The 25135-nt window shown below is 41.8% G+C and overlaps 1 protein-coding gene across 2 annotated transcripts in view; it reads right to left on the bottom strand.

Moving 5' to 3' along the window:
• The window catches only part of TET1 (tet methylcytosine dioxygenase 1), a 74734-nt gene that overhangs the window by 12492 nt on the left and 37107 nt on the right, over nucleotides 1–25135 (bottom strand). For both annotated transcript variants that reach the window (XM_083740569.1, XM_083740568.1), the window contains 3 exons: nucleotides 12004–14611; nucleotides 10597–10687; nucleotides 8275–8368 (listed from right to left, as the gene is read on the bottom strand). In XM_083740569.1, coding sequence (XP_083596695.1) covers nucleotides 8275–8368; nucleotides 10597–10687; nucleotides 12004–14611 — 2793 coding nt within the window. The remainder of the gene's footprint in view (nucleotides 1–8274; nucleotides 8369–10596; nucleotides 10688–12003; nucleotides 14612–25135) is intronic.

Genomic DNA, 25135 nt, shown 5'->3' with positions numbered 1-25135 from the left:
TTAGCAGTTACTTATGATCCTGGAACAAAGGCATCACTAGCTCATTTGTCTTAGAAACAACCTCCTATGCTATTTATTCCTTTGTAAAAGTACAACCTTGAAGTACTAAACAGAGATGGTCAGCACAAATTCACAACCAATTTTAGCAAAGTAGCAGGTTCTGTATTCAACTCTACTAGCAGCAAGTTAAAGGTAAAGGTAAAGGTACCCCTGCCCGTACGGGCCAGTCTTGACAGACTCTGGGGTTGTGCGCCCATCTCACTCAAGAGGCCAGGGGCCAGCGCTGTCCGGAGACACTTCCGGGTCACGTGGCCAGCGTGACATCGCTGCTCTGGCGAGCCAGAGCCGCACACGGAAACGCCGTTTACCTTCCCGCTGGTAAGCGGTCCCTATTTATCTACTTGCACCCGGAGGTGCTTTCGAACTGCTAGGTTGGCAGGCGCTGGGACCGAGCAGCGGGAGCGCACCCCGCCGCAGGGATTCGAACCGCCGACCTTTCTATCGGCAAGTCCTAGGCGCTGAGGCTTTAACCCACAGCGCCACCTGCGCAGCAAGTTACATAGCGATTATTCAATGTAAGATATCAGATTTAAACTGCTAAAACACACCAGAAGCCTTACGATCCAGTCTCTCACTGAGTTGTATTCCACAATGCCATTTTTTGGACCAACACAGACTCTGTACTGTTAATAGCTGCAGAAATTCAATGTGAGCAGGTTTTCAAATCATTGCACATACTTGACAGCAAAAAGGCATAGCACTGAAATTTCTGCATGCCATGCAACTGTTGTAGGTTCTGTCGGGGAAGGAGGCACCCCTAAATTCAACATGTCTCCTCCAAATACATATCATTCTACCTAAAGTATTTTTGTTAAAACATTTGACGTTTCCAAATACCCAAGATTCCCAAACCACCTGGGGCAATTCTGAATCACACTTTTAAAGACACTTATGTTCCTTTCTAGACAGAGTGAAAATCTAAGGCCTATTGGAGAACAAACAAATAGTTTTTCAACAGCTATAATTCACTGTGGATTGCTTACTTGTAGGGCTGTACCTTTTAATTGGTTTAAATGTTGGATTGAGCCAGCTGTAGCTTAGCTATTAGTAGAACTATGAGTTATAAGTGCATTTATTTATGTATTTATGGCTTTGCTAAAACAATTTTATTTTTTGCTTGATGCTATGATTGGGAATGAAAAAGTATTAAAACAGGTCTACCAAGTCTACTACTCTTTTTTTTACTGAGTTTTACAGAAGGCATGCCAGAATTGTAACTTCACATCTTCAGTAATGAAATCAAAATGAATTTAGCCCAAAAGTTCTCTCGAAACGGTCTCTCAATATTACACATCCCTCAATACTTAAAATGAAACCAGTGCTGATTTTCATAATAACACTAAGTCTATAAAAATAGTGGTATGATTGATTATTCTTGCAAATTACTATAATAATAATAATAAACCTTTATTGTCACTACACCACCTGCGTGCAGTGAAATTAAACGAATTTCTCAGAATTTCTATTATCACCATCACATTACAGTGGTACCTCGGTTTAAGAACAGTCCTGTTTAAGAACGATTTGGTTAATGAACTCCACAAAACCAGAAATAGTGTCCCAGTTTGAGAACTTTACCTCGGTTTAAGAATGGAATCCGAACGGTGGAAGGGCACCGGCGGCGGGAGACCTCATTAGGGCAAGCGCACCTTGGTTTATAACGGTTTTGGTTTAAGAATGGACTTCCGGAATGGATTATGTTCGTAAACTGAGGTACCACTGTATACTGGAATTCACAGTACTGCCTACAGAACAGGAGTAGGCACTATCCCAGTAACCACAATGTTCTGCAAACTTCCTGGGAAGAACAGTTGTGGAGCTCTATTGACATAAGGTTTTTATTTTTGAATTTCACCCTACTCTATATCAACAATGTTCAAACCTAGGTTATTCATCCTTTCTTTTACAAAGTTTATATCCTGCCTTTCTTCCATGGTACTCAAGGTTACCTACAAAATTCCCAAGCAGTGTCCCATCCAAGCACCAGCCAAACTGAGATCAGTTTACCTTCAGATTGTCTCTATATGCAGCATGCCTATACTGCTCACCTTTACAGACATACAGTTACTCACAAACTCACGCAAAAAGTTAAACGTACGTTCTATTCTTAGGAATCATTCTTGGTAACTTAATTGTTTCAAATCATGATGTTGAACAAATCCACTTACGTCTTCAACATCTTCAAGCAAATGAGAATTTTTATTTGGAACCACAAACAACAGAATAACTGAACACATTCAAAGCACTATCTTTCTCATTATTAAAAACATCAAATGCAGAGGATCATGAAAGTATACGATCTCCCCCTCAACTAAAGTTTGAAATGGTACAGTACAGGAAGGACTGGACCATGTGCTACTTCTGCATTTTTTTTAATTGGCTTTTTAGATTGTCTGCTTTTCTGCTAAATTACATGCGAGAGAACCTGCTGTAGCCTGAATTTATCTCAAGGATGTTCTCCTTTTCCACTTTTCCTACACACTGGAGACTCCTGAATATGAAATGAGCAGGTAATAGATGGCATTTCAACATACTTCAAACTTGAAATACCTTCCCACTATGTTGGTGTTTCATAATGGCATATAATCATCAGTCATTATGCAGGAGTACTTTTAGGATCTTGCATGATCAAATATTCTAGAGATACTTTAATCTTCCCATGTTATCGACTTGTATATGTAAAAGACTATTCCTTAAATAAATTATTAAAAATATCCGTTTTTACAAAACCACATACCCCAATGTCTAGAATGCACTTATAAAAGTTAATGCCATGGGCAAGCATACTTCCTGCAGCAGTTTTAACTGCTTGGGTTCTACTTACTTGAAATATCTCTTTTAGATTGCTGAAGCAACTGTCTCAACCCTTGGCAGGAGCTCTGGAATAAGGAATAAGTTCTCTGTGAATAAATATTACTTGATGTAGACTGTCCCTTCAACATCAGCCAACTAACTAATATGAACGTGCATGGGTTCACACACATATAAATGATAGAATGAATTACACTTATGTGAAATCCAGACATAAGGTAAAATAGCTTCTCTCTGTGGCAGTATAGATTAGGGCAGTTAATTCCAAAATGGAACATTCTGCAGACAAGATTCCATCTGCCTGCAGAGACAGACAGCAACTCTAAGAAAGACTGTAGAGCAGTGGCTTACAATGCGTGCAAGACAAATGGAACCCAGAAAAAATACTCCAATCAATAAAACACTTGAAATCATATCAGTTTATAACAGCCTGGTTCGCATAAAACATAAAGCCATGGTTTGTTTGAATATCTGGACTCAGCCCAGCAGTCTAACCATGGTTTGCTTTTGGCCATCAAACCACAATATGAAGCTGTGGCTTGTTATTGGCTTAAAAATAATGTCTGGTTTTAAGCTTTATGCTTGAACACAACCATGGAATGCTTGGCACCCCAACCCAGATACTCAAAGGGACAAGGCAAGAGGAAGCAAACCAAGGTTGGGAGAAACAAGTCATGACTTAGCATTATGTGCAAATACACCAAGTGTGCCAGTATAAAAAGCAACAATGCAGCAAAAACTAAATAGGAATTGATGTATGCATTAACCAGCCCCAGGGGAGAATGTAAATTGTGGCAATTTATTTGAACTCTGACACATTGCTCAAACCTTCATGTAGCAAGATCTCTAACCTATTATTCTTCCATCACCAAAGATACTACCATGGATTTAAATTTTCTGGATGTCTAGTCCAATCACTACTGGAATATTGTGACATGAAGATATAACACAGGTGAGAACAGTAAGCTCTAAATGAAATGGCACAGTGTAGATATGCAAAGTCAAGTCTCTACTGGTCAGATATGCACAACCCTTTAAACCACAATTACACAAAACTGTGGTTTTAAGGTGAACATGAAGCATACATGTCTCTTCTACCCTGCTCTTATTTGCTGCCAGGAGCTAGGCGGCCATGGTCTGGCTAAGTGTTACCTCTGAACTTGAGCTTGTGATTCATTTCCTCCAAACAAGCTTAGCTCCCAACAGGGGTGGAAAACAAGCAAACTGCCCATGGTTTCAGCATCCTGAGTGTTACTCTTGAAGCCATAGTTTAGTTTAACTATGGTTTAAAGGATGTGAAAATGAGACCACTGTCTAGAATGCAGGAAAGTGCTGAGCACTTCAGCTTTTTAAAAAGATCCTAACTGCAGCTTTGTTTTCTCTCTTAATTGTACCCTATAGCTTCTTCAATGCATTATAATCCTTATCACACCAAGATGACATTTAAGAGACCAGTCAGATATAGACTGCAGAAAGGACCTTGTGATTCTATTGAACAAAGGTCTATTGAACAAAAACACTGATCTTTCACACTTTCTTTACAGCATTAGATTTTATAATTTAAAATTTCGACAGTTGAACAGACTCCCTCGGAAGGTTGTGGACTCTCCTTCATTGGAGGTGTTTAAGCAGAGATAGGATGGCCATCTGTCATGAACGCTTTAGTTGAGATTCCTGCATTACAGGGGTTGGACTAGATGACCCTCAGGGTACCCCCCAAGTCTACAATTCTATGAGAATTTGAAATTGGAGACAAACTATAGGAACAGCTCAAAGCCACATGACAGAAAAACAGAATGAAGCTTTTAGAAGATGGTCAAATAAAGACTACAGTGGTACCTCAGGTTAAGTACATAATTCATTCCGGAGGTCCATACTTAACCTGAAACTGTTCTTAACCTGAAGCACCACTTTAGCTAATGGGGCCTCCTGCTGCCGCTGCGCCGCCGGAGCACAATTTCTGTTCTCATCCTGAAGCAAAGTTCTTAACCTGAAGCACTATTTCTGGGTTAGCAGAGTCTGTAACCTGAAGCATATGTAACCTGAAGCGTATGTAACCCGAGGTACCACTGTACTGAGGTTCATCTCCCTACTTTAGCAGATAATTACAGATAATTTCCAAACTGTATATATTACACTTTTCCCCATTCTCACTAATGTTATCTGTTCTTGAGACTTTTCATTTCTGTCTTTTATAGCTTGGGACCCGAGTGCCTAAATGAGCACCTCCTCCAATATCATCCATCTCAAGTCTTACAGTCAGTGGGGGAGGCCCTGTTGGGGGTGCCCACCATCTTGGTAGTTCCCCATTTATGGAATGCTTTCCCTGGTGAGGTACATCTGCCTTCCTCATTTTTAACATTCAAAAGGAATTTAAAAGCCTGCATATTCACCCAGGCATTTGATGGCTGAAATATACTGCTTCCTGGCAAACTTGAAATTATCTAGGTGCAAGGATATCTGATTGTTTTCAAATGATTTGCATTGTTTTTAATTACAAAATCAATATAAGCACTTAAAAGTTGGGGAGAAATGTCCCCAACAGTCTAAATACATCCTAAATCATTGTAATTTATTCTCTCTCTCTCACTCCCAATATATAAAGTAAAGGGACCCCTGACCATTAGGTCTAGTCTAGGACGATTCTGGGATTGCGGCACTCATCTCACTTTACTGGCCAAGGGAGCCGGTGTACAGCTTCCGAGTTATGTGGCCAGCATGACTAAGCTGCTTCTGGCGAATCAGAGAAATGCACGGAAACCCTGGTTAACTTCCCACAGGAGCAGTACCTATTAATCTACTTGCACTTCGTGCTTTCAAACTGCTATGTTGGCAGGAACAGGGACCGAGCAATGGGAGCTCACGCTGTCATGGGGATTTGAACCACCAACCTTCTGATTGGCAAGCCCTAGGCTCTATGGTTTAACCCACAGTGCCACCCGCATCCCTCCCGATATATAGATATATGCCACTTGATATTTTTACAATTCTTTAACTGGTATACAGCATAAAAACAATATAATTACAACAAAAATAAAGCAGTAGTATAAAAGCATCATGGATGACGTTGTTGGATACAACCCCAAACCAGGAATTAATATAAAGAAAAGCAGGATGAGATTCTTATGGGTCAGGGAAAGCCTGGGCGAAAATATCTGACTTCACAAAACATCTGAAACAACTGATGGTTGCTGCTTCACTTACAGCAAAGGGTATTTCTTAATGCAGGGCAATAACAGAAAATGCCCATTTTCATATCATTACCCTATGACATTCTGTAGGGTACAGTACTACAAGAATTTCCTCAGATTATCTGATTGATCCTACAAGGGCAGGCAGTCTTTCAGGTATCCTGGTCTGAGTTGTTTATTCATATGTTAACAACAAGACCTTCAACATGGCCCAGTACCTGATCGGCAGCCAGTGCGGTTTCCTCAGCACAATGTAACACATGCCTATCCAGGTATTCCACACAATAACCGGGGGCACAGCATTCTGCACTAGCTGCAGCTTCCAAACTAATCTCAAGGGAAACCCCACAAAGAGCACATATTTAGCACCAATTCAGCAAAAATATAAACTATATAAATATCAAATATTAAGTTTGGCGTTATAGATGACCACAGTCTATAATAACAGAATACAATTGTTTCAATCCATCTTGTCCATTGTATGCTTTTTAATTTTTTATGTACACAGCTTGGAAACTTTAGTAATTCATTCATATATAAATACTTTAAACATTTTTTAAAATGCAGGAAAAAAATCTTTAAAATTTAGTTTTCTTCAGTGTTGTCTACCCTTATATTGAGCACAATGGCCAATGTTGGTTCTCCAGTGTTTGTTCTATAAGAACAAAGCACAACAAATTGCCATTATTGTTTCACCTTAAATTAGTTCTTAGCACAAATTTGAAGCCCACACTTAAGCCAGTGAATCACTGTGAATGGCATAAGTTTTCCTACTAACACAGAAAGTGGCATAGAGTTTACCAGTCCACAGATAACTCTGCTCCAAATAAGCTATTTCATTGTGCTATCCTAATTGCGCTGCTTAGGTAATGCCGCTGAATTAAAATGGAAGAGAATCAACACAGGTATTCACTTGCAATACTGAAACCACAATACAAAGCTCAGAACAAAGTAGATCTTAACCTATGTGCATAGTTATATAAGAAACTGACACCGAACAAACCTTAATTTGCTCTTAATTTTCCAAGAACAGAAACAGGGGTTAGTTTACTCAGAAATTAATTTTATTTGAATGGTGTAAATACCTGCATGTGAGCAGGGATAAGATAATGGGAGCAGTGGCATTTACTTTAGAATGCTTCATTATCAGTTCAGGTACAAACAAGGGCAAAAAAGCACTGCAGAATGACTCATTCCAACAGCTGTCACATTAAATGGTTTATTGGTAAGGAATAACAAATTGATATTCCATGTTCAAAATCAGACACCAGATTTAAGGCACATAGCAAACTGGAACACCTGGTTCTTCCATGGTTTTAAAATGCAGAGTTCACACACAAATACAGTACCTAGCACCCACAAATACACTGTGAGAAAGGCAGCATAGTATCATAGTTTAGGACCCCAAGCTGGTATAGTAGATGCTACAACCCATCCTAGGGATTAATTTGCTGATATCCATAATCTTTAGAACAAAGCCATTTAATAAAAACTGGACTAGACTATTAAAATCCAATATGCCTCTGTGAACAAGGTGTGGCTTGCAGGTGGCTGGTGTAACATAGTGGTTAGTAACATAAGCTGTGATCTGAGAAGTCTACAGCTCATATCCCAGCTCAGTCATGAACTTACCCATTTGGCCTTTGGCAGACCAATCACCTTCAGCCTCAGGCCTCTTGTTTGTATCGTGACAGTAATACTGCCCTGTCACAGAACAGCTGTAAAACTTACCAAGATGAAATCCAGAGGTTCGGTGTGCAGTGACACCAGCATGCTGATAATACCCATGCCACCCTGCATTGTCTAGGGAGGCAATAGAAGTCCTCAGTGTGGGATTGGATAAGGCTAAAAACCCAAGCAAAACTTCAGTCCCAATAGTACCAGCCATCAATGAAGAAATTTCTGTCTTTGGATGATCTACTGAGCAGCTTGTAAACTTTTTTCTGCTGGTTTTTGTTTTGTTTACTGCTGCTGGTTTTTAATTCAATTCATTCATTCATTCTTGGTTGACTGGCTTATACTGGATCATTGGTCACATTGTGCAACCTTTTTGATTCAAAGGGGGTAACAAAATTATTTTAATGTATAAATAAATAGCGCTTTGATCACTAAGAAAAAACCACTTCATGGGCATTAAGCACCATAGCTGCAATAAAAAAAATGAATTTCAAGAATACAAATAAAGATATATTACTATAAAACAAAAACTTACCCACTTGGCAATTGGACACCCTTGGGAGCTTTTTCCTTCTCTGCCTGTATACACAACTACCTCAATTCTTACAGCACTTCCTTTTGCTCCATATCTGTAGAAAGGAAAAACTAGTAAGGATTATGAAATGTCCTAGTAATTAATTCCGTTAACAAGCAGAGAAGCAACAGGCCCCTTCCAGGCTTATGCCCACCACCACTTGGGGACGGCAGCTATTAACCCCTTCCTCAGTCCTTAGGAATGGACCCAGTATACCTGAAGGAGCGTCTCCACCCCCATCGCTCAGCCCAGACACTGAGGTCCTCCTCCAAGGGTCTTCTGCTGGTTCCCTCACTGCAAGAAGCGAAGTTACAGGGAACCAGGCAGACGGTCTTCTTGGTAGTGGTGCCTTCCCTGTGGAACACCCTCCCTTCAGATGTCAAGGAAATAAACTACTATCTGACTTTTAGAAGACGTCTGAAGACTGCCCTGTTTAGGGAAGTTTTTAATGTTTCATGTTTTTACTATTCTGCTGGGAGTCGCCCAGAGTGGTGGGGAAAACCCAGCCAGATGGGCAGGGTATAAATAATAAAATTATTATTATTACTACCCTTTCTGTGCCACTGAAATAAAAAACCACTTTCCCAAGCTCCTTTTTCACATGTTGTCCAAGGGATCCCTTTTCATTGCTAGCATACACTACTTTGACTATAGTACTTTAGAGAACCATTCCTATCTTGTCCTCTTAATTCCAGTTCTTTCTATCCCACCCAATAACTGCTACTAAAAATTAGGGCTGTCATCAATTATCTTAGCTGATCATATGAACTGTAATTCAACCAATTAAATCTGCATATGTTTGCACATTAATACAACAATGATTTTATCAAATAAATGTTAAAGCAGGAACCTTTAAAAAGAGGCATTCCCTCCAGAGAGAGAGAGACCGAGAAAGAGAATGTTTCTTCCCCATTTGGAACTGAATGAAAAATGCCCTTTTAAACATTTAAGATCTGCTTTTCAAGTAATTGTGGCACCTTTCCAGCCAATTTAATACATTCTGTTAATCCAACCAATAAATTTACTAAATGTGGGAGCCCAAAGTAAAACATCTACACTTTACAAACACACCAGATCTTCAACATAACCAAATGGAGAACTCCAACAAAATAAGAATGGGATTAACCGATGTCATGTGCCCTCTCACCAGAAGTGCTGTGCAATGACTTCTGCTTGTGCAATGGGGCTTCCCTCCTCTTCCCATATGCCCCTGAAATGGGCTCAGGAAAATCCCCAGAACAGGAGAGTGTCATTCCGTCTGGCTAGCAGCATTCAGAATGTCTGGAATCAGTGGTGTAGCGTGGGTTGTCAGCACCCGGGGCAAGGCAAGTAATTTGTGGCCCCTAACCAGTGGATTTGCACCCCCTAACCCGTGGATTTGCGCCCCCTAACCCTAACCCCCAGATGTTGCGCCCGGTGCGGCCAGCCCCCCTGCACCCCCCACGCTACGCCACTGACTGGAATAGCATGATGATGCAACCCACCCTAGCACTATAGTACTAGATTCATCTGACAAAGTGTCCATGAAAGCTTGGGCCGTACTAAATGTGTAAGTATGTTAAGGTGACCTCAGTATCTGGAGTATGTGGAAAGCATATCATGATGCAGCATGGGATGCTGTACTTCAAATAAACTTATTCAAAGAAAGCAATCAGCAGTCCTGACGGGCATACCCAATTCCTTAGGCACACCTAAATGAGAACTCTGGATTGTAGCTGATGATAAGCAACTGCCAATGTGACTTGGCTCTGAAAAGGAAAGCTTGCACCTTGCAACTCTTGTTCAGGAAATCATTTGGTCTCTCTCCTTTGTCAAGATGGTATCTGAACTTCCCTCAAGCTCTAGCTGGCTTCCAGCCCAGTACTACAATTGGCCATGTTGTCCTTTATTTACCTCCTGTGACTGACCATCTGCCTTGGATACAGTCCTAAGAAACCAACACGGAAGAGATGACTCTTCCAGACCTCAGCACACCATGTCACATACCCACTTCCTGTCCAACTCCCAACACCAACTGTCTTATGAGAGTCTCAACCCCTTTCCTGAAGACAGAGTCAGCACTCAAAAAGCAGCAGCATTCCAGTTACTGCAGCTCAAATACAGATAGTGTAGTTCCGACCTAGTATAATCAGGCAGGGAGGCCTTAGGTAAGTACCGCAAGAAAAAGAAGAAGTTATAAACCACTTATACTATCATCATATATATTTGATTTATTTTTTGGGGGGTGTATAGCGCTGTGCCTATATTTATTCAACCTTTACTCACTGATATGTATTTTCTCACCTGTCTTCCATTATTTCCCTGACTGCAGCAACACTTGGTCCCGTTCCAAGGTGTGTATAATATGGCCCTTCATCCTTCTCTATAATTTGCTCTACAGAAAAAATTAAAAATAGCTGTTAAAATTATTTCATGTACCGAGTACACACATACAGTTGTGGGTTTTTTTAAAAGAGGAGAAAGATAAACATATACAGTAAAATATTTATTAGGCATGTCATACACTCCAGGCTGGAGTTAAAAGACTTGGTGGATCTCCAAGTCTGAGAAGGCTGAGGAATATTGATGGGATTAACAATGGAGCCTTTATCAAAACAGAAATGCTATGGAATCTTTTCAAAATGTTCACATTTTGAACTAGAGTCAAGTTTATTATTGTTAACTGGTTTATCATTAATATAATACTTCATTCCCTTTCAGATACTGAAGAACAGGAGCCAAATGCGTACATACACATAAAAAAACTGGGGTCGTCCAATACACGGATAGTGGCATGTGGGGGGGAGTGCTGCGCTGCCAGCCAGCTCGTTGGCGGGAACTCGGCTTTCCCTGATGCTGCAGCGAGAGGGGAGCGATCTGGAGGGTGTTTCCTGCCTAGGGGGAGAGAGAAGCTGTGCACCGCCAGCCATCTGCACGGGAGCACAAACTCCCCCAATGCCGCGGTGCACAGTGGGCGGTCCCTGGGTCATTTCCTGTGCACGGTGGCATCGGGGGAGGTTGCGCTCCCAACTGGATGGCTGGCGGGAGTGAAACTTCCCCCAATGCCACTGCATGCGGGAAATGATCTAGGGAGTGTTTCCTGCCCGCAGCTGCGTGGGGGGAGAGGCTCAACAACTTTGGGCCATCTCCCCTCATTTTCTTAAAATTGACTCCCAAAAAATACGGGGGGGGGGGGTCCTTATACATGAGGGCGTCTTATAGACGGAAAAATACAGTAAATAATATACTGCTTTTACCAAGGACACATTGGAATTCAATGAGACAACCAAGGAGGAGCAGTGATAAAGATATCTCCCCTGTATTATTTATATAGGTTGTTATTCCCTAATTGTCAACAAACCAACAAAACAATTTTCCTCCGTTTGTTGCAGAGAAACAGGAAGCCAGCAATTCCCTGAAGTGCAGGGCTGAAGAAGTATTTTCAACTGATAACATCAACTCTTTAGGTAACTAGAAATTCTTCCACTACTGTTGGAAGTCACAGCCAGATGGTAAATTCAGGTAATCAAGCAGTTACTTGATTAGTATATGGAGTGATATAGAGTCATCTTTTCACTTATGTGGTCGAGACTTGGAGACTCACTTCATCAGAGCAGGCAAGAGGCAACATTTGCAAGATAAAAATTCTAAAGGAATCCTCAGTGAGAAAACTTTCAGAACTCCATGCAAAATGAAGCAAATTACACTTACCAACACAATCACAGCTTGGAAAATCAGTCTGTCCTTTCTTTGTAGGTGTATCGATTAGGTTCTTTGTAGGGGTGTCCAAGAACTTCATAGGCGATTCAAGAAAACTACTGAGTGTATTCTTTGTTGGAGAACACCCTAAGATCCCTGTTCTCTGTGTGTTCTCAGTCTCCAAGCTTCTTGATGTTGGAACTGTAACTTCACTTGCACACTCTGCTTTCCTGAGAGCCTGCAAGGTTTCCCCTGGGGAGGCTAAGCTACAGTTAATGGACATGGTTTGCAATTTCTGGCCCATTTGTTGTTCCATAGCACCGCACTCAAGTTTTGCTTGGTTTTCCTTGCACATTTCATCTGCTCTTTGACCAAAGATCTGAGGCAAAGGATGCATCTGAGCCATGTTCATTGTTTGCTGTACCTGAGAATTCTTGTCTTTTTCTGTAAACATGTGTACATTTTCACTTCCTTGGTTCAAACAGGATTTTGCTTCGAAGTGAGGGACAGTCAGAAGACTATTGGAGAGTAGGCCACTATGGTGCAGAGCATCTGGGGCAGCACCTGGAGGATTGGTGCCCCGTGCCTCATTGGAGCCCATAGTTTTTATGTGCTCAGGCACCATTTCAAAGCCAAACAACTTGTCTTTCACTTTGTCTTGTGTTGAAGCAGGCAAAGGCCTGTGGTATATTATTTGAGTTTTGGGAAGAAATAATGCAGCTGCTTTTTGTTGTGATGACAAAGTATTCCGATTCCATGCCTTCTGTACTTTGGCTTTAGAAGATCTTTTCCCCAAAGCAGTTAGTTTTGAATCCTGTGACGCGTTACGACCAACCTTGCGTAGTTTAGAAGGCTTTTTCGGTATGTCCTGTAATTCACTAAGATGGCAATCTTGTTGTAGCTGATTTTGTTGGTCAGGCATTACTTGAGGCTTCTTTTTTAATCTTTTTGCCCTCGGTACTGGTTTTTCATTTTTCCGTGTTGGTTGCCTTTGCTTGACTAACAATGGACTATAATTGTTCCTTACAAATACAGATTGTTTCTTCTGCAATAGGCACTGGTCCTGTTTATGTTTTGGTTGCATATCGGGTGGTATTCGACTGAGAAGCGATGTCTTCTGGTCTGGGCTTGCTTTGCTTGATTCAATTATTGCTGCAAGTTGAGTTAACTGGGTGGCTACCTCTTCCTCATCCTGGCTATGAATATTTCCCCTAAATACAGAATTACTTTTTGAATTTGAGCCATGGACAGCCTTCCCCTCCCACTTTCCAAGCATGTCTACTCTGCTCCTCCGCTGTTTGACAACACTTGAGATTTTGGAGCATGGCCCAATGGCAGCTTTATGATAAAGAGGGTGTTTCTTGGTAGTATGACCTGAAGTTCCACCAGACACTAACGCAGATAAAGACTTGGTATCTCGTGGGGAGAAATGTAGCCTACGCAATAAGCTAGATGGACCAGTGGTTTTACTGGGGAATTCAGAAATAGCACCTTGACCATTGTAAAGCAAACTCTTAGGAAAGATTCTTCTCTGTGAAGCACCATGAGAAAAGAGCTGCTGGTCTTTCTGTGGACAAGCCCCTTTGATTGCTATCAATGCAGATGACGTCAAGGGACTTTTAGGAAGGGTTCTTCTCTGCGAAGGAGCATGAGGAAAGAGCTGCTGGTCCTTCTGTGGACAACTTCCTTTGATTACTTTCAATGCAGATGATGTCAAGAAACATGAATTATCCTTTTTGTAATTGTTAAGTGAATGTGAACTTTGCTCTTCTATGCACTGAACTCTTTCTGGTTTAGCTGGTAAGGGAGCTCCTGGAGGGACTTCCGACAAGCGTGTCAATGCCTCAATAGCTACAACCTGTTCTACAGTTAAATTTCGGTTTTTAATCAAAGATAAAAAAGTTGACTGAAGTGACAAATCTTCAGGTTGCAAATCTTTGCTTGGAGCACCATTTGAAGCACCATCATCAAGGCAGCCATCTGTGTCATGCACGGGAGTGCAAGATGGCTTGTCCTGAAGATCTAAAAGTGAAATAGTTTGTAAAAGTGAGTTCTCAGATTCCTGAATGGCATTAGAGTTTTCTGTCTGCTGCGCTAGAATGCGATCCTTCTTTTCTGGAAGAGCACCACATGTTCCAGTTGTCAAAGTGCTGTTATTGTTCAGTTGAGCAGCGCAACCCAAAGAGGCATCCAAGTTGCTTTCTGGGCAGCTGTTTGCCGGATCAGCACCTGTTTTTTTCAGCAACAAGTCACATTCTGCTGGTGAATAAGGAATGCTTTTAATGCCATTTCTAACAGTTTGTGCAAGCAACTTTTTGGGGTCATCTAACACGTTGGAAGAATGAACAGCTTTTGGATCCTTTTCAAAATGTTTCGAGTTCTCATTCCTTGCTCTAGCTCTACAGAGGTCACCGTTCACATGGACGCTAAGCGATGGCTTCTCATTCTGTGCCCACTTCTCCGTTTCTAAGCCAGTCATACTTCCCTTTTCATCTGCCTGTACATTTTCCCAAGGCAGCAAATGGCTTGGTTTCACCTTGGGTTTTTCGCCATGGCCGTGGGCAACACAGTCCATGAGCTCTGGTCTGCAGCCATTGACTGGTTTGTTTTCTAAGTCTCCCTGAAAAACAACACAAAAATAGTTTTAGCCAATGCTGTTATTCCTGAATATACAGATGCATCGGAACTACCCTAATTAACCTTTTTATGGGCAAAAGTATTTAAACATCAGCAATACAACACTGTAGCAGCGGTAGTGTGAGAATGCAGCCCAAAGGAAGGTGCTTGCTTCCAAATAAAGGAGATTAAGATTGTTTTTCAAGGGTGGAGGTACCAATTCAGTGATTTCCACTGAAATAAAAATTATGTATGTGAGAAAAAAAGTTTAGGAGCAGGTTATATAAAGTTTTGTTTTTTCCCAATATAGAGAGAGAGTATACAGTAACTGTAAGTAACACTTGCATGCTGAAGCCTAACTTTTGCCTAACTGAATGTGTGTCTTGGGGTTGGTTCAGTGGTCTGTGACTGAGGAAACAGTGTGTACATATTATCAGGAAAAGGGAAGAGGTGGACTACAAGGTATGTTGAGGAATATTCCACCTTATCAATTCTACATTTGAGAGCTATTCAAACATCAGAATATTGCCTTTACCAAACATCTTATTATGAATATTGGAGTCCAGACTCATCCACAGTTGTCTATAATGAACAATAATCTGCATTTTGCCATTTTCAAGTTTTATTACACTACTGTAAATTCTTCATCAGCCACATGTAATGGGGTAGAAATTTTACTGGAAACAAAGATCATCAACCAGAGTCCTTTTAATTGGACAGGTCAGCTAATACTGTACATTCTGAAGCTTTGGTGCTTTTTTCTGGAGATGGAAAGAGAAGTCTGGATTTCAGACTAGCAACAAAGACAAAATCAACTTTGGGACCACACTGCATATTGTCATAGGTATGGAACTACATTATTTGCAAAGGGAAGGAAAGGGGGTTGACTTCTGCTATATAAAACGTGAAGAGGTAAAACACCAGTATACTGAGTCACACAGAGACTTACCTTCACCCATTAAAAAAATTAACATAAATGGTTTTCATACCACAACCTACATTCCAATTTATCTTGGAGTAGTAAAATGCCCCTAACCAAGGGTGAAATATCTGGGTAGGTCTGTTTCCCCAAATCAGTTTTTGTTTGAAAAACCCCACAGAACATTCTTTTATCCCAATATGTTAACATTAGCTAGGACAAATAAGCACACCAGTGGCAAAAATCAATCAATTCCTTTTTGTCCCAGGCTCTTTAGGTGTACAGAAAGAAAAATTGAAGAAGTAAAGTAGTTAAAATTTGGGGGACACTGGTTTGCTGCTGTGCAGGTGACATAGTGCTTAGCTGGGGGTGCTTTCTATGAATGGGTTATTATCAGGGTGATAAGAATGATAGTATGGAAATGTGGTACACAAAGGGCAAAGGCCAAAGCTCAGTGGCAGAGCACAGACTTTGCATGCAAAAGATCCCACATTAAACCTCCAGCATCACCAGATAAGGCTGGGAGAAGTAACTGCCTGAAACCCTGGAAAGCCACTGCCTGTTAGTGTACAGAACAATGCTGTTAGATGAACCAATGGTCCAATCAGGTATAGGGCAGCTACCTAAGTTGCAACACATAAACACTTGAAGGATATTTATGCAGCAGGAACACAGAAGACAGACTTACTGCTGGGGACAATTGTCTAGGACCAAAAACGCTATATTTCCAAGTGCCGTAAAGCTTTCAGTGGTGATATTCCTGAAGATTCGCATTCCTTAAAAGTGTTTCCTGAAAAGACAGAAGCTCTGTACTACAAATCCCCCACCCCCAATTTTTATTCATTTTTGTATATAATCTCTAGCTTTGATCCAGGAAGAGGATGAAACTGAGCCCAAAAGCCGAAGTAAGGCAGCAGTTTCAACATTTGCTCCAGCCTGCGCTGTTGCTGTAGAAACAAAGAATCAGCTTCCCTGAAGATTGTGCCTGAAAAGCAACGAGCTCCAAGAATACCCTTTATGCCCCCCCCCCCCAGCCAACCTCTTCCCAACCCCAACTCACTGTTTTAGGCTCCAAGCCCGACTCTGCATTGCTCCCTGCTACTTCATCACTCCATCCGACTCCAAGCAGGAGAAGGTCAAAAGGGTATGAACCCAGTTCAGCTTGCCTGCTGCCAGGATGCCAACCTGGTCCATGGGTGCTGGTGCTTCTTTCAAGCAACACTGTTGCATCCAAGGGCTTTCAGTTTTATTTCCCCTCAGCCGCTGGCTGATGATGTGCACAAACAGCCGGCTGATGCTGCGACTACTGCCGTCACTGATTCCGTTCCCCCCAGCAACACCAGCAGCCAGTGTCTGGGCTGGTCCTCCACTGTAGCGTAACAGCAGCCAGGAGCCCAGCACTCACTGAGCTGGAGTTAACTCCTTGCAGGCCAGATACAAGTACAGGGAGGCAGAATGAACAAAGAAAAGCTGCCTCCAGTACAGAGGCAGGCAGGCAGGCGGAAAGTCTTGCTATGTGTTAAAACAGCTGTAAAGTCAAATGCAGCCAGTTTGCAAAACAGTGTTGCGTATAAAACTATTCAAGTCTGCTCCTTGTCAATCACCCACTTCCCCTGCACCTCAGCTTCTATATCAAACTGAAACAGATGCTAATCTGCAGGTTCACATGCAGAAAGTCCCAGCACATCAGAGTACCCTAAAAAAGATGGAAGGGAAATTAAGCCAAGAAAAAAACATGTTATGTTTTGCAACAAGCTAAGCTTATCTCCTACTTCTCTGCATCCAAAAATGGAGCGGGCTGGCTCACAAGAGGTGGATTAAGTCCAAAGCAAGCTATTCAAGCAATGGTTACAAGTGCATTTGAACCAGGGGCATCAAAGCACGAAAGGGTAGATTGAATAAAGTTATCCTCTTTGACCCAAACTTCATTCAAATTGGCCACATGCTCATGCTGCAGTCTAGACTTCATCTGAAGCGACATTCTCACTATAGCTACGAGTGGCTGCAATACAGTTCCATTCTGCACAAATCAGCAGCGGCAGCGCCGTAAGAAAAAGGTTTGCAGCCTTCTTTTTAAAATGCGTAGTTTATGACTCTGCTACATTTTGCATGCAAAAAGTGCCTTTCTTTCAAATATGCTCAAGGTGCCAGGAATTGACAGAGGGGGAATGCAAGCTACTTGTCTCAGAAAGCGCAGGCCCCTCTTGGCCTCTGTCCCCCTTTAGTGTGATGTATACTACTCAGGTAATATGTGAAGCTCCTCTGGGTCCCATGGGGGAACAACTGGTCCTCTCTGCTCTGATAGGAAACAAGAATGACATGTGAAATAGCTCCAGCGTGGTACAGCTCAAAGGGTGCCACCCCACAAATCTTAATTGAAAAGCAGGCAACTGAGTTCAACCATCCACAAAGCATTGCTTCCACTACCTGTCTCACACATGGTACACACCATGGAAGGTATTGGTACTGTTTGAAATAGTCATTTAAGTTCAACTTGAATGCCAAAGTCTCCTGCAGCTATCTTGGGAGTTGCTTTGTTCTGTTTTTATGGTGTACTGTATGTTTTAAATGTGTTGTAAGTCACTTGGAGACGTCTGGGTAACAACCAACTGGCAAGTCTAATAAATAACAGCAACAACCTCAGTCCTGAGTGTTCCTGGGCTATTCCTGCCCTATCTTATCTGTCCCAGTTAGGGCTCTGTTAGGGTGGGAGCAGGAGAGTGCTTGTGACTTCTGGCTAACACATTACATTTGTTTCAGGATTAAAGCTAAAATGTCCTTTTTCTTAAACTCAAAACACGCTGTTCACTCTATGCTTCCTCGAACTATCATATTTGAATCTTTGTCCCTCCATTCTTCCCACTGCAGACCAGGGGTATCCAACATGGTGTTCTCTCCAGATGTTGTAGGACTCTCAACATTCCTGACTCTTGGCAACACTAGCTGGGGCTGATGAGAGTTAGTTCAACAACATCTGGAGGGCACCATGTTGCTCTATGCTACTCTAGACCTTAATATTTAAACGGGATAGCCTCAAACAGAAAACAGTATTGTTTTATCAGATCCCTCTTTCTCTCTAAACAAACTTTAGGTGAACCCCCTCCCACCCCAAGAAGTGAACAACCAGAGACTGGGAGGGTAATTGCAATTATTTTGTTATCTGCAAATAGAGAGAGGGGACGTCTGCTTACTGTTCTTGGTGCCACCCATTATGAAAACTCAACAAAGTAATACTTTTCTAAAAACAACAACTAAAACAATCTTGATCAAACTGAAGAGTTGAAATGATAAAGAGGCAACTAGTCTCCTGCTGGGAGAGAGCTTCAGAGGATTGTTAAGTATATTTATATTGTAAACCGCCCCACAATCCTCGGATGAACGTGGTATATAATTTAATAAACAAACTAATGAAATGAAAGTTACCAAGCAATATTATACCAACAATTTATAGCTTTTGTTAATGCACAGGGGGAGCAGCAAATGAATGGTCAGTTATCCATTACAGTGGTACCTTGGGTTAAGTAATTAATTTGTTCCGGAGGTCCGTTCTTAACCTGAAACTGTTCTTAACCTGAAACACCACTTTAGCTAATGGGGCCTCCTGCTGCCGTCGCGCTGCCAGAGCACGATTTCTGTTCTCATCCTGAAGCAAAGTTCTTAACCCAAGATAATATTTCTGGGTTAGCAGAATCCGTAACCTGAAGCGTATGTAACCCGAGGTACCACTGTATTGGATTCTGGCCAAACCCTACCAGTCATACAGCCAGGTCAAGAGGTATGAAGCCAACTGGATTCTAGAACTCTCAAGAGGATAAATACATTGATCCTTATGGTTAAGTTTCCAATGGCCTGACCAAGCTATCAGACAACAAATTGGACTCCAACACATTGGCAATGTTTGTGGGTACCAAAAGTCAACAGCCTTGGCTTAACAAACCACACAGTGCACACAACCTGATAACTCCCACTTTGATGATCCCTTCACAAGAGATGGTAAAAACCACAAAAGGATACCATTATCTGAACCTATGATAATTGTTTATCTCTCTCTAACAAGCCAAAAATCACTAGCTAGCCTTAAAGCAAGGTTTGTCATTGGTTTATAAACTGTGTATTGCTAGGGGAAAACAAACCACAATTCCAGATTCAGATATAATGTGATGTTATGCCCTTCCTGGTTTGTTTACCTGCTCATTCAAAGAAATGAGCAAAAAGTACACAACTCTGTACACAGTGCACAGGCACTCTGCTTGTGCAAAGTATCGTTTGTTAAAGATAAACCAAGAACCTTGGCTTATCATTATGTGTAAACGTGGCCAGTGGCATGCAGGAATCATTTTCCATTTTTTTATTACTGCATATCTCCTCGCCTTGAAACCCAGAAACAAAAGGGGATATTTCAGCCAAATCTGTTATTTGGTTTTATTTGCAAAATGGCATTTTGAAGGCTATACTGAAATCTTCCTTGCCTCTTACCAGTGCAATGCCATCCTGCTAACCACCTCAGAATTATGAGAGGGCCTGTGAATCCAGGATTTCACCTTACAGAGATTAAGCCATCTATGACAGTTGGGATGGGTTTCCCCATCTATCTGGCAAAAACAAGTCACTTGCATTTGGTTCAGCCTGGGACTCCAAACCTAAACTGCATTTGAGATGTCAAACTCAGTCTTGCTTGTTTTATTTGGATCAGTTTCAATTAGTCTCATTTACAGATGCAGAGGGCATACACTGAAGTGAGCCCATGAGCTACAAAACACAATTTGGATCCATGCCCATCCTAACAGATGAAAGCCAACAGGGCAATGCTGTGTTCCTTATTAGCTGGTATTACCAATGCACTGCTCAGGGAAAGCAGAATGCCAGATGGTCTCAAAGCTATACCTATTTGTACCCTGCTAAACAAACATGAAGACACAATGCCGCTCATTGACTGCTCTGCTTCCAGCTTTTTCCTTTATGGAAAAAGGCTGTTGAGTGGGCTGCCCAGCAACTTCAGGCACATCAGAAAACCATTACCGTAATAGTAGTCAGAACTTTTACCCAGAGGGAACTAGAAGCTTTGTAGAGGAAACTAGTAGTAGATCTGGTCACATAAATCTCCAGCAAGGGTTCATTTACCCAAAGATACCTTTTATGTACCAAAGCATATTTAGTTTGCCTTATACCAGGAATGCATTATGAAAACTTCTGCCAGTTTGGTATCAGACGCAAACTTGGCTACCTCATTGCTTGCCCCCTAACTCAAGTACATTTACGAACAACTTAAAAATCATGGGTCACAATATTGATCCTTCTACCTACTGCATCCTTCCCTCTCTGCTTCCTATTCCTTAGCCATTTACAGATACATGAGAAGATAATCTCCGACTACTGGCCATGTTGGGTGGAGCTGATGGGAGTTGTAATCCAGCAATATCTGGAGGGTACCACATCAGCAACGCCTAGGATAATCTCAGATCCACAAGGGATGCTGTTTCGCAGTAATCAGCAAAATGTTAATAATAGCAAATAACAGAATGACGATCCTTTGCAAAAGAATTTTTAATTAAATTAGGGCTAATCATTCAGGTCTTGCTACAAAAACAAATACACAAAGTATTTTGTAGATCCAGTGGCAGCTTATCAAAACTGTGCAGCCACATAGGATCTTTAGTGCAGAAATTCAAGTTTATAAATGGCATGTTATTATGGTGAGCTATTAAAAGAACAAAGTCAAATGAAGGCGTTCCTTCCTCCAGCTCTACCTTGAAAACTACCACCCAGGTGTTTTAACACCTAACACAGGGAACACAGAGAGTTTAAAGCAGTGTGGATGTCCTGGTTCCCACCCTTGGATAAAAGACTCTTAGATAGGGAAATCCCAAAAACTTTACTTATAAAACCATGGCCTCATCATCAGATCTACTAACCAGACTTTGAAATTAGCAGGGCACCAGGCGCATTTTGTACCTAAAGATTCTCCATTTGCGAACACCTCAAAAAGTCTGGGTGCCATTTTTTTGCACCTGGCTGACACTCAAGGATTATGGAAATGTATGGGCTTTGAAGCCTCAAAGTATATGTTAAGGATAGGCAATATGTTAAGGAGTTTAACAATAAAGAGTAGTGTGTTTTGAAGACTGAAGTATGGTATCAAAAATTTTAATGTAAACACCAAATTAAACATGTATTAACAATTTATGTTTAAAATGTGATGTTAACAATGTGTAACTTATGTGAATTGTGTATTAGTTCATGCTCATCAAAATAATAAATAAAAAGTGTTGCCACCTCTCCCAAATGGTGACTAGACATTCTGTTTTGGTGCCCACAACCCAGGTCCTAGAAGCCATTTGGCTCCTATCTCAGTTTCTAACACTGCTATTAACGGTTTATAAACAGAGTTCTGGGATACCTGGCTAGGCATAAGCAAATATGTTGTCCCAACACTTGACTCACCTCTCCTGCTCTGCTTTTAAAGAGAAGGACCACACAGTCACAAGCGACAGCTCCTGGTGGTGGTGGCGGCGGCAACTGCTGGGTCTACTGGTGCATCCTTGGCAACAAGACCTGAGCCCAACCCTCAAACTCTCCCTATGTCTCCAACTCAGCTGCCTCTGCCAAATTACCAGCTGCCTCTTTCACTATCTTGGGCACTCTGTACTCAGGAGATGGAGTAGGAACTCGTCCAGCTAGCAACTCCCCAGCTCCCCCCTGTCCCTTACAAAAGCATCTCTACCTCAACCGCAGAGTTCTCATCCTCTGACAGATCCTGCCATTGCCACCCTGTCACAGCTGATGCCACAGGACTCATGACACCTGCCTCTGCCATCTACCCTGACCCAGCCTATTTTGAGCACCTGCTAATGTACCTACTATGGATGCAAAGTTGCTTAAAAAGAGAAGCAATAAGGAACGTGCTCTTCACTGTCAAAAATCAACACTGTGGAGTCGGAGCACCATTCACCTCAACAAGGCAGCAAGCTGCTGCAAGAACTGGCACCTTTATGGCAAAGGCAAGGATCAGTTAACTTTTAACAGCAGGTCCTCTTTTACATAAGAATGTTATAGCCCAAAAGGGCAGGAGGCAGGTAGAGGGGCAAGGAGTGTTGAGAAAATAGTTGTTTGAACAGAGGTTACACACTTCTCCCGCATTACAGAATCACAGAACTGTAGAGTTGGAGGGGACCCCGAGATTCATCTAGTCCAACCCCCGCAATGCAGGAATCTCAACCACAGTCAATTATACTTGCAATTTGCCTACTTGCCTGTGACAAATAGCCATTGCCCTGAGCAGATAACCAAATAATAAACTGCACCTGCCCAATGTGGGGCACTTGCCAGAAAAGGCTACACATACAGGTACCACAGTACAGTATCACATTACAGTGGCAACACACATAGCAGAACCACCAGCCCTAGGAACCAGAGGGAACATAGTTCCACAAAGCTGCTAATACTACCTACAGTAGACACCTGTAAGGTCTTTGGGGAAGAGAGCTCTGAAAAGCTTGCCAAAGTGCTAAAACAGAGAGTCAGTAGGGAGACTGCTCTGGAAAAAAGGAAGCAAACATAGCTTACCAAAATGTGAGCACACTGTTGCTTGGTAAGGTAGGACTGGGTCACCTCTACTCACAGCTTGGGCTCTTCCTGCCTCCTCTAGCCTTAAACGGCAGTCTGTGCTTGTATCCAGCTCATTGCTATCTCTGTGTTTAAATGGGCAACAAATGTCCAGCAGTGATAGAATCAAAACTACCAGGCAGAACAAATAATTTGGATAATCCTATCCTCACAATAATTGCATAGCTATTTTTGCAGATCAGCGTCCCAAACACCCAATGTCATTTTTTGCTTCAAAGAGGATTTTTTTTTAAAAGTGTGTGAGAAGAGGGCAACTACAATATCAATAAATATAGAAAAGCTTTTTTTTAAAAAAAAGCAACCAAAAATGAAATCAGTTATTTCTTCCTTCTCATGATGGCATCTGGAAAGACTGCAACATTAATTGGAAAAATTTGGCAATATTGCAGTGCTGAAAGAGGAGAGACACTGGAAGGTTTTAGTCAGCAGATGTGTCCAAAGTTTGTTGCAACTGTTGCATGGGGAAAGACCAATCAGCAGCTCAGCTTTATATATTTTTCCCTACAACAAGATGCCACAGGGAAAATAACCAAGCAGGGCAACTTAGTGCCCCTACAGCAGCTGGTGTAGCCTGGGGATGATGAGAGTTCCAGTCCAAAAAAAAATCCAGAACAGGTTACAGCAGGTTGGAGAAGCTGAACTTCATGGAGGCTCTTCTCTCAGAGGCAGAGCCATATATGCCACCTTCAGACATAAATGTAAAAATCAAATCAAAAGCATGAAGGACATTTTGAGCCCACTTCTTCCAAAGATCATCTTTAAAAAATCAAGATATCATGTTCAATGCCATAAGTCCACAAGCACCCATGCAGCACAAAGCAGGGACAAGTAATACACAACTTCTTGTTTGCTCAGGAAAACAGACTCAAATATCGAGAAAATGTCAGGAAAAGCAACAATAATGTGTGTGCTCTATCTCTGCATGCAGCCCTTGCTCCTCCAGTTTTAGCACCCTTCATAGGTCTGTTGCCCCCTCAAAAGACTGCTCTTTCTGCCGCTCTGCTTGGAATTACCACTAAGATGACCGCAGTGATGCCACCTCTTATTCTATTCAAATGCCTCCTTAAACCTATGTTTTCTGTGAAGCCTCTTGCTCAACATCCCACTTTCCCATTCCCTACCGCAACTAAGCCTCTAAACAAGTCAAAGTACACAAAACTGAAACCAAAGCACACTGCTTCCCTATCTGCCTTCCCTTCTCTCCCCCTTTCATTTCTCAGTTGTTTCTTCCATGTAAGATTTTAGTTTGTAAGCTCCTTGGGGCAGGGACGTATCCTCTTGTGCCCAGTGCAAGGATGGATGGCATTATATAAATATACAGTCATTCCACATGGGAAACAAAACATTTTGCTAACTTGCACTTTAAAACGCCACTCATACAAGAAACAAATAAAGCAGGAATAGAACCCAGTATTTATTTTAGACATTTCCTGCTTTTGCTTAGAATAGACCCGCTTGTGTTTATAGAACCTAACAATACTGGCTCTGCTTCATCTGACGCACGAAATAATGAATTATGAACAAACAACTGTGAGCACATCCAATGGAATATCTGTGAGGCTTTAAAAGATGAGACAAATTCATGGAGGACAAGACTAGAAACAGCTACTAGTTATGATGCCTACCTTTCTACCTCCACTGTCAAAGGTAATATGCCTCTGAATACCAGCTGCGGGATCTGCAGGTGGGCAGATTGCTGTTGCACTCGGGTCCTGCTTTCAAGGCTTCCCAGACATATGGTTGGGCACTGTCAGAACAGGATGCTGGAGTAGATGGGCTACTGGACTGATCCAGCAGACTTGTCTTATGTGCTTATGAGAATCAACTGAATTTTAAAGCAAACGTATGCCGTCGTAATACTCCATTAGAACTGCGCCTGCTATTATGGATTCTAGATCTCGCTTACTGTTCCTGCTTTTTAACTCCCGCTGTGCAGTTGGCCTCAACAACCTCTTTTCCTAAAGTAGATTTGGCACTTTTAGAACT

Source organism: Podarcis gaigeae, assembly GCF_964106915.1.
Source record: "Podarcis gaigeae genome assembly, chromosome: 5".
NCBI lineage: Eukaryota > Metazoa > Chordata > Lepidosauria > Squamata > Lacertidae > Podarcis > Podarcis gaigeae.
This window is presented reverse-complemented; position numbering and strand designations above follow the sequence as displayed.